General features: G+C 42.3%; 1 protein-coding gene across 3 annotated transcripts; it reads right to left on the bottom strand.

Moving 5' to 3' along the window:
• Positions 1 to 817: 817 nt before the first annotated feature.
• Positions 818 to 12,815, bottom strand: LOC307047490 (methyltransferase-like protein 27). 3 transcript variants are annotated; one of them, XM_079694501.1, is made up of 6 exons: positions 12,573 to 12,815; positions 11,392 to 11,560; positions 2,678 to 2,806; positions 1,973 to 2,108; positions 1,415 to 1,507; positions 818 to 1,211 (listed from the first exon to the last, which is right to left on the bottom strand). In XM_079694501.1, exons 2-6 carry the CDS (start codon positions 11,506 to 11,508, stop codon positions 970 to 972), a joined length of 717 nt encoding a protein of 238 aa, XP_079550627.1. In that variant the 5' UTR covers positions 11,509 to 11,560; positions 12,573 to 12,815; the 3' UTR covers positions 818 to 969. The 3 variants fall into 3 exon arrangements, with proteins under 3 accessions (XP_079550627.1, XP_079550625.1, XP_079550626.1); XM_079694499.1 differs by having other exon boundaries at positions 11,392 to 11,533; positions 12,573 to 12,814; XM_079694500.1 differs by lacking the exon at positions 12,573 to 12,815 and having other exon boundaries at positions 11,392 to 12,531.
• Positions 12,816 to 17,740: the final 4,925 nt, after the last annotated feature.

Below are 17,740 nucleotides of genomic sequence, written 5' to 3'. Positions count from 1 at the left end.
GTGTGTGTGTGTGTGTGTGTGTACGGTTGTTGTCGACGCAGGGATCCTGGAAGCAACGTAGCTCGACTTGCGAAGGCCCGTTTATCGCAGCTTGCAGCTTCCATGTTGAATTGTTTTTCCTTGTTACCGTGTATTGACCTTGTTTTTTCTATGTTCAAATAATATTTCATTAACATTTCCATTTGTTTAGAGTCGCTGCTTCTTTACTTTTCCAGTTTTTGCAATATCAGTTTCTTTTATATTGATGATGCGTAAATGACATCCAGTCTGGTATCTTATTTTCTGGTTATTTTGGAAGAGTCAGACTACTGGTGACATCTTTTTTTGTATTTGCATGTTTTCGACAGCCGAGTTTTGGATATCATCCCAAGTTTTTAAAATGTTAGAACAGTTCCAAAAGGCATGTATGAGGGAGTCGCTTTCAGTCCAACGTTACAGACTTTTATCAGAAGTTTTGGCCCCTCCTATAAAACACTGTTGTCATTCGTTTATTCTGAATATTTTCATTTGGAGTCATTTTATATGTAAGCTTTAAGCATTCCTTCCATTGTTGTGTTGCGTCTTCTACGCCCAGGCCTTTATTCCACTTATTCTAAATGTCTTGAAGTAGTTCCTCATCGTCCTCAGCATTGATACGGATATTATATAACGCACAGATTAGTTTTCTCTTTCTAATGTTTGGTTTTAGAACTTCAGTTGAAACTCGGTTTTCAAGGTCCAAATTTCCTTTGAACCAATAACTGCAAATATCTCTTATATATTTCACTCTAAAAACCAAAAGCTGTGAATGTCTCCAACAACGTCAGCTGACAGGAAGTAAACACTCTTTATGACCTTTATTAAGGGTGTTGGAAGACAGAAAAGACATGAAAGCTTCACATGGAGACCCTCGATAACAGTCTTTACCAGTCTCCTTTATTCTCTGCAGACGGGCTGCCGTCTGATATGCAGGCAGACATTGATTAGGAATTATTGGATGGATTTCTGGAAGAGATAAACAGCCCCGCTGAGGAAGCGCTCCTCTGGCAGCAGGTCCTGGACACTCTCCCCGCTCAGGTAGGGGTCCTGCATGTATCTGAGGGTCCGTTTGTGTCCTGCTGGCCTCCACAGCCCCTCGTCCTCCATCAGCTTCAGCTCTCTCTGCAGATCCTTCCCGTAGTCCTCTGATGGAGACCCTCGGTGTTCGCCTCGCGCTATGCACACAAACCCTCCTGCAGGAAACAGCCCCTCACCGTCAGTTATCAAGAGTCCTGTTCATGTGCTGCGTGCAGGTGATAAGCCACCACAGAGCAGCTCTTAGTTCTGCTGCCTTAGACTGAAGACTAGGAGACATGTGTACTTTGTGGTAATGTGCTGTATAATTCAACATTGATTGATTACTAACGATGCTCCATGTTTGTGAGAGTCCTGTTACCTGGTTTGGCGGCATGGCAGAGCTCCCTAACAACACTGACCGGTGCAAAACCAACACCCAGCCCCCCGACCAGAATCACCACATCGAACACACCTGAAACCAGGAGGAAAGGAGTCAGTTTCCAGAGATAAACTGGTAACCATCAGCAGTGTGGGTGCACTGTACCAGTCTGTGAGGGCAGAGATAAACTGGGTAACCATCAGCAGTGTGGGTGCACTGTACCAGTCTGTGAGGGCAGAGATAAACTGGTAACCATCAGCAGTGTGGGTGCACTGTACCAGTCTGTGTGGGCAGAGATAAACTGGTAACCATCAGAAGTGTGAGTGCACTGTACCAGTCTGTGTGGGCAGAGATAAACTGGTAACCATCAGAAGTGTGAGTGCACTGTACCAGTCTGTGTGGGCAGAGATAAACTGGTAACCATCAGAAGTGTGGGTGCACTGTACCAGTCTGTGTGGGCAGAGATAAACTGGTAACCATCAGAAGTGTGGGTGCACTGTACCAGTCTGTGAGGGCAGAGATAAACTGGTAACCATCAGAAGTGTGAGTGCACTGTACCGGTCTGTGCGGGCAGTGGGTCTGATCCCAGTAAGGCCAGTCTGAGGTCCTGGTAGAGGCCGGTCTTTGCAGCTTGATCCAGCATGCCTTTGCTGCAGTCCACCCCCACAAAGTGCCTGAAGCCCAGTTCAGCCATCTGTTAACACAAGAGGAAGAAGTGCTTTTACAGAGAGCTTCAAACTGATGTCAGAAAGACGTACGGCCAGAGAATTGACAAAGGGTCTGAGACACCGTGGTGACCCGGCCCTCTCTGAGCTGCTCTTGCCCCCTAAGAGGAGAATCCACAATCTCTGACAAGTCACTGCAAACGTTGTTCCCAGCAGAGAGGGACCGGCTCCAGGGAGCGATCCACCTGAGGAAGTGGACTCCCTCCTGCTCTCTGACACTGACCTGTTAATAAGTGAAGAGACTTTTTCATGACCCCGCCCGCTTTTGGACAAGCAGAGCAACTATCAGGGGCATATGTGGCACAAAGACAACCTCATCAAACAGCTGTCCCAAAGCTCAGAACTAAAGAACTAATGTCCAAATAAATCCCTATCATCAACCAGCATGCGTACTGAAACACCTGACTTCCTGTCGCAGTAATGTCTCCTTGTGACACCTGATCACCAGAGCGGTCCTCCACAGCTTGGTCTCTATACCTTGTGTCTCTGAATGATGATGTATCCCAATGCTCCAGTTAGGAGAACGCTTTGGACTCACCAGTTTCGCCACCAGTCCCGACCCACAGGCCACGTCCAGGACCTGAACCTCCTCACGAGCTCCGGGAAAGTTATCATCCAGGAAGTCTACGGCCAGACTTGGAGCTCTGTAGTTCAACAGGCCAAAATCCTGTGGGTGTGTAGAAGAGATCAGGGTTAACCCTTTGTAGAAAGGTGTCACGGGCGTACAAAGTGTGGACCCAAAGCACGGATGCAGACACAGGATTCAAGCACCAAATCATCTTTACTTGATTTGCTGATGCAAGATACAAAAAACACAGAATCAGCAGATCCAGAAAATACATAGAATAAATATCTACACTAAAGCTTACCAATCCAAAACTAGAAAAACACTTAATACCTGCTACCTGATCTTACCTTTCTATTTCTATGAACGTGGAGTATGACTATTACTTTAACTGGAGGAAGATCTACGAAACGCTGGAGAGCTCGGCGTAACAATCGAGACAATCTGGCAACGAGACAGAGAGTGGCTGGGCCAGTGGCGGCTGGTGGAAATTATGTTAGGTGGGGCTATTGTAATGGTGAATAAACCACAAGGGGGACATTTTGAGAAATGACCCCTTAAATTAAATTGGCTACAGTCTTTCATCGTTGCTGTTGTATGATTGGTGTTTAGCTACGGTATTTAGCGTCTACAGCACCTCCGCTTTGAGGGTTGACGTAGACCCAAACGTCGCCCGGAGGTCCCCCGGTGTTGTTGCGGGAGCTGCTGCACTAGCTAACGCTCCACTAGCTAACGCTGCACTAGCTAACGCTCCACTAGCTAACAAATTAGCAAAACAAACGCTTATTTCTTTTTCAAAAGGTGCAGCAGGCTTCAAACACGTTCCCCTCCACTGGTTTCAACCAAGCACTAAATTCGATGTTTTCCAACCAAATACGGTTGAACTGACACTTCCCCATATTTATTTCTAAGTAGATTAGAAGATACATGAGTTTCTGACTGCCGCAAGCTGAAGCTTGGTTGCTAGGTTACTAGCTGGGTGTTCTCCAATAAGGTACCGGGGGAAACAAAGTTATTGATTACTGGTTCCATGTTGATTTATTTCAATTCAAATTGTTGGGGGGAACTGAAAGGCTCTTACCGTACTGGTTACTTTGCAGCCCGGACATTTTCCCCAAAACACATTTTAGACGCGATCGCAACACAGAAGTACCTTTCAAATCCCATCATTTTTAAGACCTTCTAAATCATATTTAAGATCTTTCTTATTTTTTTGGTCATATTTAAGACCTTTTTAAGGCCTTACATTCAGATTATCAAATGTAAGACTTTTTAAGACCCCGCGGGAACCCTGAGGAGACTAAATACGAACATTATATGAAGACACAGACGTGGTTCAGAAACACAGAAATATTAGAAAACAGACCATTAAGGCAAAACATCTAGTTTGATGGATGCTGTCAAAACTACAATAGTGTGTGTGTGTGTGTGTGTGTGTGTGTGTGTGTGTGTGTGTATGTGTATGTGTGTGTGTGTGTGTGTGTGTGTGTGTGTGTGTGTGTGTGTGTGTGTATGTGTATGTGTATGTGTATGTGTATGTGTATGTGTGTGTGTGTGTGTGTGTGTGTGTGTGTGTGTGTGTGTGTGTATATAGTATGTGTCCCCGGCTGTTTGAAGAGCAACCATGGGAAACAAGAGACAGTGTTTACCTCTTTGCATCCAGCTAGTCACACACACAGTTACAATCACACTCCCTGTAATTGTCATCATTAATAGATAGTTTAGCTTCTCACCATCGTTTGCTGTGGCCCACTGATGTTAACGATCGTAACTGAAAGGCTGCCTGCCAAACGTAAACATTCAGCCACGTGACTCGCAAAACGGATCCTTTCTAGCCATAACCCTGCACCGGGCGCTGACATTGGCGCCCGGTGATCATCAGATTTGACGACGCTGATTGGCTGAAATTATGTTTGGGAGCCATAGCTTACAGATAGCAACAGTCAGCTGCTAGTGGCTGCTGCTGCACTGGTTGAGGGCTCCTCTCTTAGCGCCCAGACGAGAGAGGGTAATGATACACGGGCAAGGCCAGGCAGGAAACATGTGACTTATCAGTAACTTTAGACATCGTAACACCATTTTAAACGAGATTTTATTGTAGATTATACATTTTACTGATACCAATTATATAATATTTACCTTGTTCATTAAAAATTTTAATTAAAAAAAAATATTTAAAAAATATGTATTTAAAAAAATATATATATATTTTTTTTTTTATTTTAATTTGTAATGTGGGAAGAGGTGGGGCGGCGCCCCTAGGTGGGCCTGCCCTATATCATAGACTGTATAGGCCTATATATATAAATATATACACGCTATATATACACGCTATCCCCCCCCCCCCCCCCCCCTTACATCCGCAACCTCGGAGTCATCTTCGACAGTCATCTCAAATTCAACCACCACATAAATCACATCAACAGGAACGCCTTTTTCCACCTCAAACACATTGCCCGTCTCCGCCCATCACTCTCCTCCTCTGCTGCTGAAACCCTGATTCATGCATTCATCACTTCACGATTACTGCAATAGCATCCTAGTCTACGGCATCCCATCCAACCTCCTCAATAAACTCCAACGTATTGTAAGACATTCAAATCAATGTTTAATGATGTAATTTAGTTTAAACATACAGTCATCTTAAAACTGTTTTATTGCGAAACAGTTTTAAGATTCGCCTGTGGCTAACGTTGATGCTAAAGTTTATTTTGAAAAGCTATTCCGGAAGAAGTCTCCGGAATACCAACAGTAAGCTTGACTTCCGGTTTTATGTAAATAACAATTAGAGCCGTTAAAATGCATTAAATAAAAAGTCATGAAAGAGAGTATGAGGAGAAGAGGCGAGTGGAGTTATGCAATGAATATACAACGTCTAAATCCTCTGTTATGCGCAACATGTTGAATCGGCCGCGGGAGGTGTGAAAATGTGCCGTAAAGCAACGACGCTGCGGGACACACCAACCTGAGTAGGGCGCCGCGAAGGCCCGACTGCCTCTGACTCCCAACATCGGGTCGGTGTGTCAGGACAGAGCGTGTCGTTGTCTCATACTGATATTCTGCACAAACTGTGCTGTTGTATTTGCTGTAAAGTGTTTTTACTTTAGGTTACAGCACTTTGGCTCCACCAAAAATCGTTTAAAAATGTGCTATATAAATAAAACTTGATTTGATTTGATTTCAACATTTATTTGAACAGCAAGTGGAGGCAAAGTCACTGCACCCAAAACAATAAACCTGCTAGCTAACTAGCCTAAACTCAGTAACAGAATGTGGGCAACACGTTCTTCTCCACAGCCGCGTGACCTCTGAGTCAGACGCCACTTCCCCCTTTTCTATCCTACGGGTACAGCCCTTCATATATACGGGCCGTTTCTCAATCTCGAGAATACTGGCTTCCAAGCCAATATTTCAAGGATGCTACGTCATCGAGTGCTGCCGAAGTACTGTTCCAATGTCCAGCATACTTGAAATTTGTTAGAAATTAAAATCAATGTTTTATGGCATAATTTAGTTAGAACATACCGTCAGTTTAAATGCTATTTTATTCTGGAAAAAAACGGAAGTTCTCAATACCAAGCTTTTATTCTGAAAATCCTTCATGACGACATCCGGGACTACCGTCAAGTAGTATCATTAAAGTGGCTATTGACGCCGTTAACATGTGTTACATATAAAGTTATGAAAGAGATAAGGAGGAAAAAGGCATGTGGAAGTAAGCAATGAATGTAAAATGTCTGAATCCTCTGTTATGCGCAACAACGAACATTGAAGATCGAAGGAGGGAGGACCCCCTACGTCACCACAGCCCCCAGAGAGGAGGGGCGAACAGCCAGCAAGCGGGAAGGACGAATGCTTGTGTTTTCCCTTCTGCTCGGCCGACCACAGAGAGGGTGCTCTTTACATCCCTCTCCCTGTAAACGACAGGCTGTCTTAAAAAAGTCATTTTCGAGGAAACGGCCGGATTAAAGTTTGAAGCTTTCAGTGGTTATTCTTCTCTGTTTTCAACCAGACATTGCGTGTGGATTACGAGGGGAAATGCGACATTCGTGCGTCAGATAGACGATATTCTTCTGATTGTGTTTGGATAGCTTCCCATTTTGTCCCATTATAGCGTGTTTAAACAGAAGAGATGACCATACTGGCTCTTAAAGTCAAAAGATCACGTAGATGGCTTTGAGGCCTATGACGTAAAGGGTATGAGGCCGATTTATCATTGTGAACTAAATAGAAATGTTATTTTAAACTACAGTGTTGTTTTGTGTTGAATTTTCTAGACTAAAGCTCACCCCGCCATCATTTCAACTCCCCTGTGAGAGCCACGAGGTGTGTTTTCAAATCCCTTTGTTCTTCAGGTTAAAGGTTGGAAAATCAGTTGCCATCTTGTCTTGCCCTCATGTTCACAATGAACCACACGGCAGTCGCCATTTCGTGAAATGCTAATTGAAAGTACTCTGTTTGTTTTAACACACCCAGCACCACTCACATGAGGCTAGGCACTCCATCTTGGCAGAGTTGGAACTAGAAAATAGTCAGGTTATCTTACCGTTGGAAGTTTGGTATTTGCAGGGTAGGGAATATTGTATTTCCTAAAAACCCAATCTGATTTTGAAATATTCCTGTTTGAGAATGTGTTTTGGCGGTTATCTGCTGTGCTGTTTAACCATAGTGTAATTTTCTTCCCATTTTTAAGAAGGAAAAGCTTCTTGTTGTTAAATAGAGGTCAGTTTTGCAACAGCTATCCCTAGTGGATTGAGCTGGAAATGACAACAGCGCACTCTGCTGGTAGTACAGAATTATTACACAGATAGAGGAAACACCTCTTAGGGAAAGTTTCAATAACATTTTGAAGTTAATTTTAAGAGTTATAAATGAACACATGCTTCATCGCCGAGATAGAATTGCAAGTGGTTTCTAATTATAAGATAAGAAACTTTACATAATAGTCTTTCAAATAAGACTATAGCATATTTAAACAAATGTATTGAAGCTAACACAAGTTATGACATTTACATAATTCCATACACTTCAGTATACACAGTACACACTAGATTTAGCCATTCACCAGATTTCTATTTTTCATATTTCAAAGTCAAAACCACAATCTACAGGGTTAAAATGTACAATTTTTGTTTTTAAAATTTGCATCATTATTTTTATTAATTTACATTATTACATGTATTTCCTTTCTCCTGTAATGTGACTTGATGCTTTAAACTCCGCACACTGAGCTCTGATTGGTCAGCAGGCGGTGCTTTCACTGAGTTGATCTCTTAGCCTGCAACCTAACCTGCTCCGGGGCAGGTTAGCCGCTCAGCATCAGTTACCATGGAGATCTAGCATGCTAAAAAGAGAACCAGCTTCGTAGGACCGGAAACCCAGAGTTTACCTGAAGTTAGCAGTAAACTTTTTTTGCTTACGTAGTGCAGGCCTCTGGTGCAGACAAACAATGGTAAACAGACACATGAGGAAGACAGACTATCAAAATAAAACCCCGGAACTAAACTAAACATAGAACATTTAACACAGTTGACGACGCACAACAAAAGTTACTTATCTCAATGCACATATCGCTGTGTTCACTACTTCTCCAACGGGAGGGTCTTTAGTGTATCTTCAGGCTAACAGTGAAGCTCTCACGCTCAGGTCCATCCTCTGGGTTGTTTCTATATGAGGAGCTTCTTCTATACCCAGGGGTTGGACCTGAGAACGGGGTCTTCATCAAGTGATATTATACGCAGGTGATTTAGTTTTCTAAACCCCTGCATACTCACTTTCGTGTTTGACTTGAAACAGATGCAGATAGAAAACAGTTTTCATCAAAAGAGTTATTCTGAAAGATCGGATAAGGAGAGTTTCTGATTGTGAACACATGAAGGTCTCATTTGAAGCGTGTCATGTCTGTTACTCCGTCTTACTTTAACCTCTTAACCTGTTGAGCCCTGAGCCTGTTTCTCAGGTTTCAGGCTCCAAAACGACATTCCCAGAACAAATGACTATATCTTCTAAAAGGGGAAAATTAATAATCTTTTTTCTCAAAGTAATGATAAACCTGTGAGTTGGATTTAGAAAAGTCAGAATCAATATCGATGTTTTTTTATTTTAAAGAAAATTCAGATTGAACATAGTAAAAAACTTTAAACGATAGTGTTCGTCCAAAACAATATGTTGTACTTACAGTGAAAACTAACCTTGGATGATGGTGAGGTAGACTAAAAGATTTAGGAATCCAAAGTACAACATATAATAAGTACCCTGTATGCTTCACTCTCACTCCTCAATGGTAATGTTTAGATGGATTTAGGAACCCCCCCTCGATTGTATTGGTTCAAAAGAGGTGTCAATCATCAAAATCGACCAATGGGTTCCAGAGATATGGAAAATGCACCCAAATGATCCCAGAAGTGTTTTTTTCTAAATCTCTAATATCCCATCATTCGAGGATGCTTTTTGGACAGACACTTTAATTTAAAAAAAAGTACTATGTTCAATCTGAATTTACTTTAAAATAAAAAAATCTATATTGATTCTGATTTTTCTCCATCCAACTCACAGGTTTATCATTACTTTGAGAAAAAAGATTATTAATTTAATCTTTTTAGAAGGGAAGATATGGTATGATATGTCATTTTTAATCACTAATGTGTAGAGTGTATGGGTGTGTGGTGTGTCAGTATATCAAGCAAAGAGATCAGCTGATCCCGAGCAGAGAGAGAGAGAGAGAGAGAGAGAGAGAGAGAGAGCGAGAGAGAGCGAGAGAGAGAGATTATAACACAATGTAAAAAAAACGGGTTCAGTGACCACAAACTGGCAATCGAAACATGTCACAACCTGAGACAGTGAATGAGACACACAGACACACCCATAAACACACACACACCTTGAAGGAGGGAGGGAGGGAGAGGGAGAGAGAGAGACGCTCAGCTGTGCCGTGCAGCGATCAGCTGATCCCGAGCAGAGAGAGAGAGAGAGAGAGAGAGAGAGAGAGAGAGAGAGAGACCAAGAGAGAGAGAGACCGACCTGCTAGACCCAACTCTTATTAATCCCCGTACCGGACAATTGTTATTTGTTCCAAATCAGAACTGGATTTTGGTTCCCGACCCTGATCACATCCCAAATATTCTCATACTAATGAGTATTTATTATTCCCCTCTCTTGTGATACCAATACTGTGCCGATGAGAAAGTGACCCTCTGTCCTTTGACCTTCTGTCCTTAAACCCTCTGTCCTTTGACCCTCTGTCCTTTGACCCTCTGTCCTCAGACCCTCTGTCCTCTGACCCTCTGTCCTTTGACCCTCTGTCCTTAGACCCTCTGTCCTTAGACCCTCTGTCCTTAGACCCTCTGTCCTTTGACCCTCTGTCCTTAGACCCTCTGTCCTCAGACCCTCTGTCCTCTGACCCTCTGTCCTTTGACCCTCTGTCCTTAGACCCTCTGTCCTTAGACCCTCTGTCCTCAGACCCTCTGTCCTCAGACCCTCTGTCCTTTGACCCTCTGTCCTTAGACCCTCTGTCCTCAGACCCTCTGTCCTCTGACCCTCTGTCCTTAGACCCTCTGTCCTTAGACCCTCTGTCCTTAGACCCTCTGTCATTAGACCCTCTGTCCTTAGACCCTCTGTCCTCTGACCCTCTGTCCTTAGACCCTCTGTCCTTAGACCCTCTGTCCTCAGACCCTCTGTCCTCAGACCCTCTGTCCTTAGACCCTCTGTCCTCAGACCCTCACATCGTACAAGGAAACACTTCCAGAGAAACCCCACAGTTTAAAGGGGAACATGGAGAAACCTCAGGGAGAGCAACAGAGGAGGGATCCCTCTCCCAGGACGGACAGACGTGCAATAGATGCGGTGTGTAAATTGAAAAGATAATACATTTGCAACATAGGTAGTCCAAATGTTTGGAAATGCGTGTGTGTATAATGAGAAGATGAATCCACGAGGATATCCATCCAGGACTTATGATCCAGGACCACAGCCACGACTCAAGATCCAGGACTCGCGGTCCATGACACAGGACCGCAGGATCATCCATGACTCCGGATCCCGGCGTATATAGACACCAAAAAGAAAGACATTTGGGGAAGCTTAAGTTTAAGATATCACTTTCTAAGCTACGCCGCCGCCACGTGAGCGCGTACTTTGAGCGCGTACTTTGAGCACGTACTTTGAGCGCACCTACGATACGTCGCCGTGACGTCTGACGTCTGACATCGTCGTGACGTCGCCTGTATTCTACGTAAACCCAATCAAAATGGATGGAGGCGTCGGCGCACGTTGACGCGTCAGTTCTCCGCTCAGTTAGCGTAGTTGTCCATTCTATGGCACAAATCACACCCCATACCTAACACGGCATAACCCCCCATCGTTGACAGTGCACGAGCGTGCTGTCTCTCTCCCCCCATGCCCCCCCGTCAGAGTTGTGTACAGACCGACGGGTAATAATGGATTTTGAAGGAAATGTTACGATCCTCTCCGGAAAGCGGGAAAAAAAGAAGTCTAGCGCCACTGGTCGGGATAACGTTTCTGATTGTGAACACATGAAGGTCTCATTTGAAGCGTGTCGTGTCTGTTATTCCGTCTTACTTTTGATTTAGATTTGATGTGGTCTTTGAGTCTGGAACAATGGACCAGACCTTGATATGAAAATAGGGTTTGATACTCTGAGGTGTTTGCCGTTTCTTGAAGGGTCTGACCTGATCGTACGTCTCTGCCATGCTGTCGTATGACTTCTTCGTCTGCTGTGGGTCGGAGCTTTTAAAGGACCTGAGGAAGGTCTTCACATCGTCCAGAGTCCTGCTGGAGTCTGACATGATGAAGGGGGGTGGGGGGAAACACCTGGAGGACCAAACAGACGCCTGAGAACTGGACAAAGAATTCACCAACGATGCATAGGTTTTAAATACCTGAGTGTTGATGATACAAATGTGATGAAAGATGAACAGCCAATCAGAGTGGTGTATCTCAGTCCTGACACATGGACTACATTACAGTTTTTCACTCAAATCTCACATAAAGCACAATTATTTAAACTCACACTCAAAGAGCAAAGCCTGAGCTCAAATCTCCAAAACTCTAAACACATGTTCAGCTCTGCACCCAATTTGTAATTCAACTTGGAACTTTTTGCAAAACACTGCACACGGCTCTCTAAGAAAGACACATATTGTGGACTTGAACAATCTTTGTATGCAGAATTCTGTACATACAGATCACCAGAAGAGGAGAGAGTGCTTCAGATAAAGCACCACAGTGTGCAGTTGGACAAAGGGTCTTGTGCTGTCAGGGAAGTGTGTGGCATTTGGTGCAAAAGTTAGCTTTTGGTAAGTGTGTATGTAGTTTTGGGGGCAGAGCTTAATTTAGCAAGACATATGAGTTGTTTTGCACGTCGTGTGTGGTTTTGTGAATTGTGTTTAGTGTTTTGGGAAATAAGCCCTGCTTTCAAAAAACGTCTTTTAGCAATTGAAAAAAAGTGTAAATGCCGCTGGGAGCAGGCGTCTTTTAAGTCTTTGAATTTGTAGACGAATCACGAATCACTGAAATAAAGCGTAAATTAAAACCAGCGTGTTTTTCAACAAAGGGCCAAACCTCTTTTCAGTAAAAAAAGTGATTTGAATGAAGTCTGTGACAGTGTGCAGAGTCTGCACCATGAAACATAGTTATCCCATTGAATACAGTTTGTTGTGATCATTAATGTTAATAATAATGATTTGTTATTTGTGTTATTATTTTTATATTTGTATTGAAAAACTGACTTGACTGATTAACACAACGTCAGCTTTCTGGTGTCAGGAGTGCAACACACTTTGGAGGGAACGGCATTAATAATACTCAACATTTCATCCATACAATAAAACATGAGAACAGTTTTACTCACCTTTGAAGGGTCCAGGTAGAGTGTGTGAGCAGAGTGTGTGTGAGCCGTGTGAGCAGAGTGTGTGAGCAGAGTGTGTGAGCAGAGTGTGTAAGAGCAGAGTGTGTAAGAGCAGTTAAGGTGGAAGCTGGCTCCTGATAGGCCGACTAGACCTAACCCTAAACCGGTTCTACATTTGTTTCTGGGTGAACCTGTTTCTGTTTCCTGTGTCTGGGAACATGCAGATGATGTTATCTGATGATGTTCTGTGTGATGATGTTCTATGTGATGATGTTCTGTGTGATGATGTTCTCTGTGATGATGTTCTGTGTGATGATGTTCTATGTGATGATGTTCTGTGTGATGATGTTCTATGTGATGATGTTCTCTGTGATGATGTTCTGTGTGATGATGTTCTATGTGATGATGTTCTGTGTGATGATGTTATCTGATGATGTTCTGTGTGATGATGTTCTATGTGATGATGTTCTGTGTGATGATGTTCTATGTGATGATGTTCTCTGTGATGATGTTCTGTGTGATGATGTTCTATGTGATGATGTTCTGTGTGATGATGTTCTATGTTCTGTGTGATGATGTTCTGTGTGATGATGTTCTATGTGATGATGTTCTATGTGATGATGTTCTGTGATGATGTTCTATGTGATGATGTTCTATGTGATGATGTTCTATGTGATGATGTTCTGTGTGATGATGTTCTATGTGATGATGTTCTGTGTGATGATGTTCTATGATGATGTTCTGTCTGATGATGTTCTATGTGATGATGTTCTGTGTGATGATGTTCTATGATGATGTTCTGTGTGATGATGTTCTGTGTGATGATGTTCTATGTGATGATGTTCTGTGATGATGTTCTGTGATGATGTTCTATGTGATGATGTTCTGTGATGATGTTCTGTGTGATGATGTTCTGTGTGATGATGTTCTATGTGATGATGTTCTGTGTGATGATGTTCTGTGTGATGATGTTCTATGTGATGATGTTCTGTGTGATGATGTTCTATGTGATGATGTTCTATGTGATGATGTTCTGTGTGATGATGTTCTGTGATGATGTTCTGTGATGATGTTCTGTGTGATGATGTTCTATGTGATGATGTTCTATGTGATGATGTTCTGTGATGATGTTCTGTGTGATGATGTTCTGTGTGATGATGTTCTATGTGATGATGTTCTATGTGATGATGTTCTGTGATGATGTTCTATGTGATGATGTTCTATGTGATGATGTTCTGTGTGATGATGTTCTATGTGATGATGTTCTATGTGATGATGTTCTGTGATGATGTTCTGTGTGATGATGTTCAATGTTATTATGTTCTGTGTGATGATGTTCTGTATGATGATGTTCTATGTGATGATGTTCTATGTGATGATGTTCTGTGTGATGATGTTCTGTGATGATGTTATGTGTGATTATATTCTATGTGATGATGTTCTGTGATGATGTTCTGTGTGATGATGTTCTGTGTGATGATGTTCTATGTGATGATGTTCTGTGTGATGATGTTCTGTGTGATGATGTTCTATGTGATGATGTTCTATGTGATGATGTTCTATGTTCTGTGTAATGATGTTCTGTGTGATGATGTTCTATGTGATGATGTTCTATGTGATGATGTTCTATGTTCTGTGTGATGATGTTCTGTGTGATGATGTTCTATGTGATGATGTTCTATGTGATGATGTTCTATGTTCTGTGTAATGATGTTCTGTGTGATGATGTTCTATGTGATGATGTTCTATGTGATGATGTTCTATTTTCTGTGTGATGATGTTCTGTGTGATCATGTTCTATGTGATGATGTTCTATGTGATGATGTTCTATGTTCTGTGTGATGATGTTCTGTGTGAAGATGTTCTATGTGATGATGTTCTATGTTCTGTGTGATGATGTTCTGTGTGATGATGTTCTATGTGATGATGTTCTATGTGATGATGTTCTGTGATGATGTTCTATGTGATGATGTTCTATGTGATGATGTTCTATGTGATGATGTTCTGTGTGATGATGTTCTATGTGATGATGTTCTGTGTGATGATGTTCTATGATGATGTTCTGTCTGATGATGTTCTATGTGATGATGTTCTGTGTGATGATGTTCTATGATGATGTTCTATGTGATGATGTTCTGTGTGATGATGTTCTGTGGGATGATGTTCTATGTGATGATGTTCTATGATGATGTTCTGTCTGATGATGTTCTATGTGATGATGTTCTGTGTGATGATGTTCTATGATGATGTTCTGTGTGATGATGTTCTGTGGGATGATGTTCTATGTGATGATGTTCTGTGATGATGTTCTGTGTGATGATGTTCAATGTTATTATGTTCTGTGTGATGATGTTCTGTATGATGATGTTCTATGTGATGATGTTCTATGTGATGATGTTCTGTGTGATGATGTTCAGTATGATGATGTTCTATGTGATGATGTTCTATGTGATGATGTTCTATGTGATGATGTTCTGTGTGATGATGTTCTATGTGATGATGTTCTGTGTGATGATGTTCTATGATGATGTTCTGTCTGATGATGTTCTATGTGATGATGTTCTGTGTGATGATGTTCTATGATGATGTTCTGTGTGATGATGTTCTGTGTGATGATGTTCTATGTGATGATGTTCTGTGATGATGTTCTGTGTGATGATGTTCTGTGATGATGTTCTGTGATGATGTTCTATGTGATGATGTTCTGTGTGATAATGTTCTGTGATGATGTTCTATGTGATGATGTTCTGTGTGATGATGTTCTGTGTGATGCTGTTCTATGTGATGATGTTCTGTGTGATGATGTTCTATGTGATGATGTTCTATGTGATGATGTTCTGTGTGATGATGTTCTATGTGATGATGTTCTGTGATGATGTTCTATGTGATGATGTTCTGTGATGATGTTCTGTGTGATGATGTTCTGTGATGATGTTATGTGTGATTATATTCTATGTGATGATGTTCTATAATGATGTTCTGTGTGATGATGTTCTATGTGATGATGTTCTGTGTGATGATGTTCTGTGTGATGATGTTCTATGATGATGTTCTGTGTGATGATGTTCTATGTGATGATGTTCTGTGTGATGATGTTCTATGTGATGATGTTCTGTATGATGACGTTTTATGTGATGATGTTCTATGTGATGATGTTCTGTGTGATGATGTTCTATGTGATGATGTTCTGTGTGATGATGTTCTATGTGATGATATTCTATGTGATGGTGTTCTATGTTCTGTGTGATGATGTTCTGTGTGATGATGTTCTATGTGATGATGTTCTATGTGATGATGTTCTATGTTCTGTGTGATGATGTTCTGTGTGATGATGTTCTATGTGATGATGTTCTATGTGATGATGTTCTATGTTCTGTGTGATGATGTTCTGTGTGATGATGTTCTATGTGATGATGTTCTATGTGATGATGTTCTATGTGATGATGTTCTATGTTCTGTGTGATGATGTTCTGTGTGATGATGTTCTATGTGATGATGTTCTATGTTCTGTGTGATGAGGTTCTGTGTGAAGATGTTCTATGTAATGATGTTCTATGTTCTGTGTGATGATGTTCTGTGTGAAGATGTTCTATGTAATGATGTTCTATGTGATGATGTTCTATGTTCTGTGTGATGATGTTCTGTGTGAAGATGTTCTATGTGATGATGTTCTATGGGTGGACCCGTTCAGATCCAGTTTTGGACAGTCTGCCGTGGTTCCATCCCATTTCAAAGTGCTGTTCGACGCTCGGCGTAACCCTCGGAGCACACTCTCCAATCACAGAGCTTGAGGACTATCACGGGGTTGGTCAAGCGAAGCGGAGAGAATACTTACTTCCGGGTGTAAAATTCTGTAAAGCAAATGAGCTGCTCCGACCCTCGGTCCTGACGGACTCCAACTTGTGTTTATTAATCAAACAAATAAATAAACACAAGGATAATGATGTGTTATTGTTGAGTACATGGAGAATTGCACAGGGGAAATAACGTATCTATAGTGGTGATTGACATTATTCACCCACGGATCTATGGGTTAGGGTATTGTTCTGCACGGACATTTGAGTGAGCCGGACTTCCTGTCTCCGCCGGTCTGTTTTTGATAAATAGAGTCTAGCTTGTACCTTTGATACCCCGCCTCCCATCTCTCGGCACCACACTATGCCACAATCGCGGATTTTGTTAAACTAATACGTTTGCGCTGTGGACCAACATTGACGGGGAAGGGGGTCGCAATAAAGATAACACCAATTTACACAACATAACAGAAATAATATCGATAGCAGCGTCCCTAGCAACCACCTTGGTAACAATGAAAACGTTGTATAGACACAATTTCCTGAAGTAATCTTCGTAATAACTATCAAACTAAAGATCATGTGCATCCACTGCACACATCATCTGAATAACAATTCATATTTCTCGCATCAAATGACATCAAAACGCATTTTAATGTCCAAACGAACTTTAAAATAGGCATTTTACACCGAGAATAAAACGAAGTTCGGCCATGTTTTTTTTTTCTGCAGGGAGAAATGTGAAGATCACGTGACATAGACGCCAGCCATTGGAATGAATGGTGAAAAAAAACGTATGGATCTTAAATTTCAGAGGCGTTTTTGTAGAAATACTACGTCCTACGTTTTGGACCAGCGTAGTTATTACACGTTTAGATGTGAGACTGGGTTGGTGTTTCTGGGGAAGTGTCCGTCAGCACCAACCCTTGTATTATTAACCCCTGTGGTCGTGTGTTTGGGGAAGTGCCCGCCGCGCTGTGGATGTGTTCACTGATGGGGTGAGAGACCAGTTCTCAGAAAGAGGGCGAGAGCAGGAAGTCAGAAAGTGACCCAAGAAGTTTTACTGAAACATATTTCACAACCGCCCGTCTGTCGGGCCAGTCGGAGAGAGTCCCTGAGAGACGAAGGATGGCAGACAGAAACATCCTCCTGGGCTTCATGGTCCTGCTGGCAGGTAGGCTGCTGTCAGGGTTTCTATACGGTTAGACTGATCTCTGTCATGCAGGGGGGGGGGGGTCAGACCTGCTCACAGACATGAAGAACCACTGATCTGTCATGCAGGGGGGGGGGGGGTCAGACCTGCTAACAGACATGAAGAACCCCCTGCCGAGGAGTCTCTTCGTGCTCATTGTGGGTCTGTTTGTAGTCTTTCAGATG

Source organism: Notothenia rossii, assembly GCF_949606895.1.
Source record: "Notothenia rossii genome assembly, chromosome: 7".
NCBI classification, from domain to species: Eukaryota; Metazoa; Chordata; class Actinopteri; order Perciformes; family Nototheniidae; genus Notothenia; species Notothenia rossii.
Note: the sequence above shows the minus strand (reverse complement) of the source record. Positions and strands in the feature narration are given on the sequence as shown.

Bases quoted from the DNA above. Each gene is read 5' to 3' on its own strand.
- LOC307047490 (XM_079694501.1), bottom strand. From the start codon at position 11,508: ATGTCAGACTCCAGCAGGACTCTGGACGATGTGAAGACCTTCCTCAGG. The intron at 2,807-11,391 runs GTCAGACCCTTC...ACACACCCACAG, and splicing joins TGGCAGAGACGTACGATCAG to GATTTTGGCCTGTTGAACTA. The intron at 1,508-1,972 runs GTACAGTGCACT...TCCTGGTTTCAG, and splicing joins CCCACTGCCCGCACAGACCG to GTGTGTTCGATGTGGTGATT.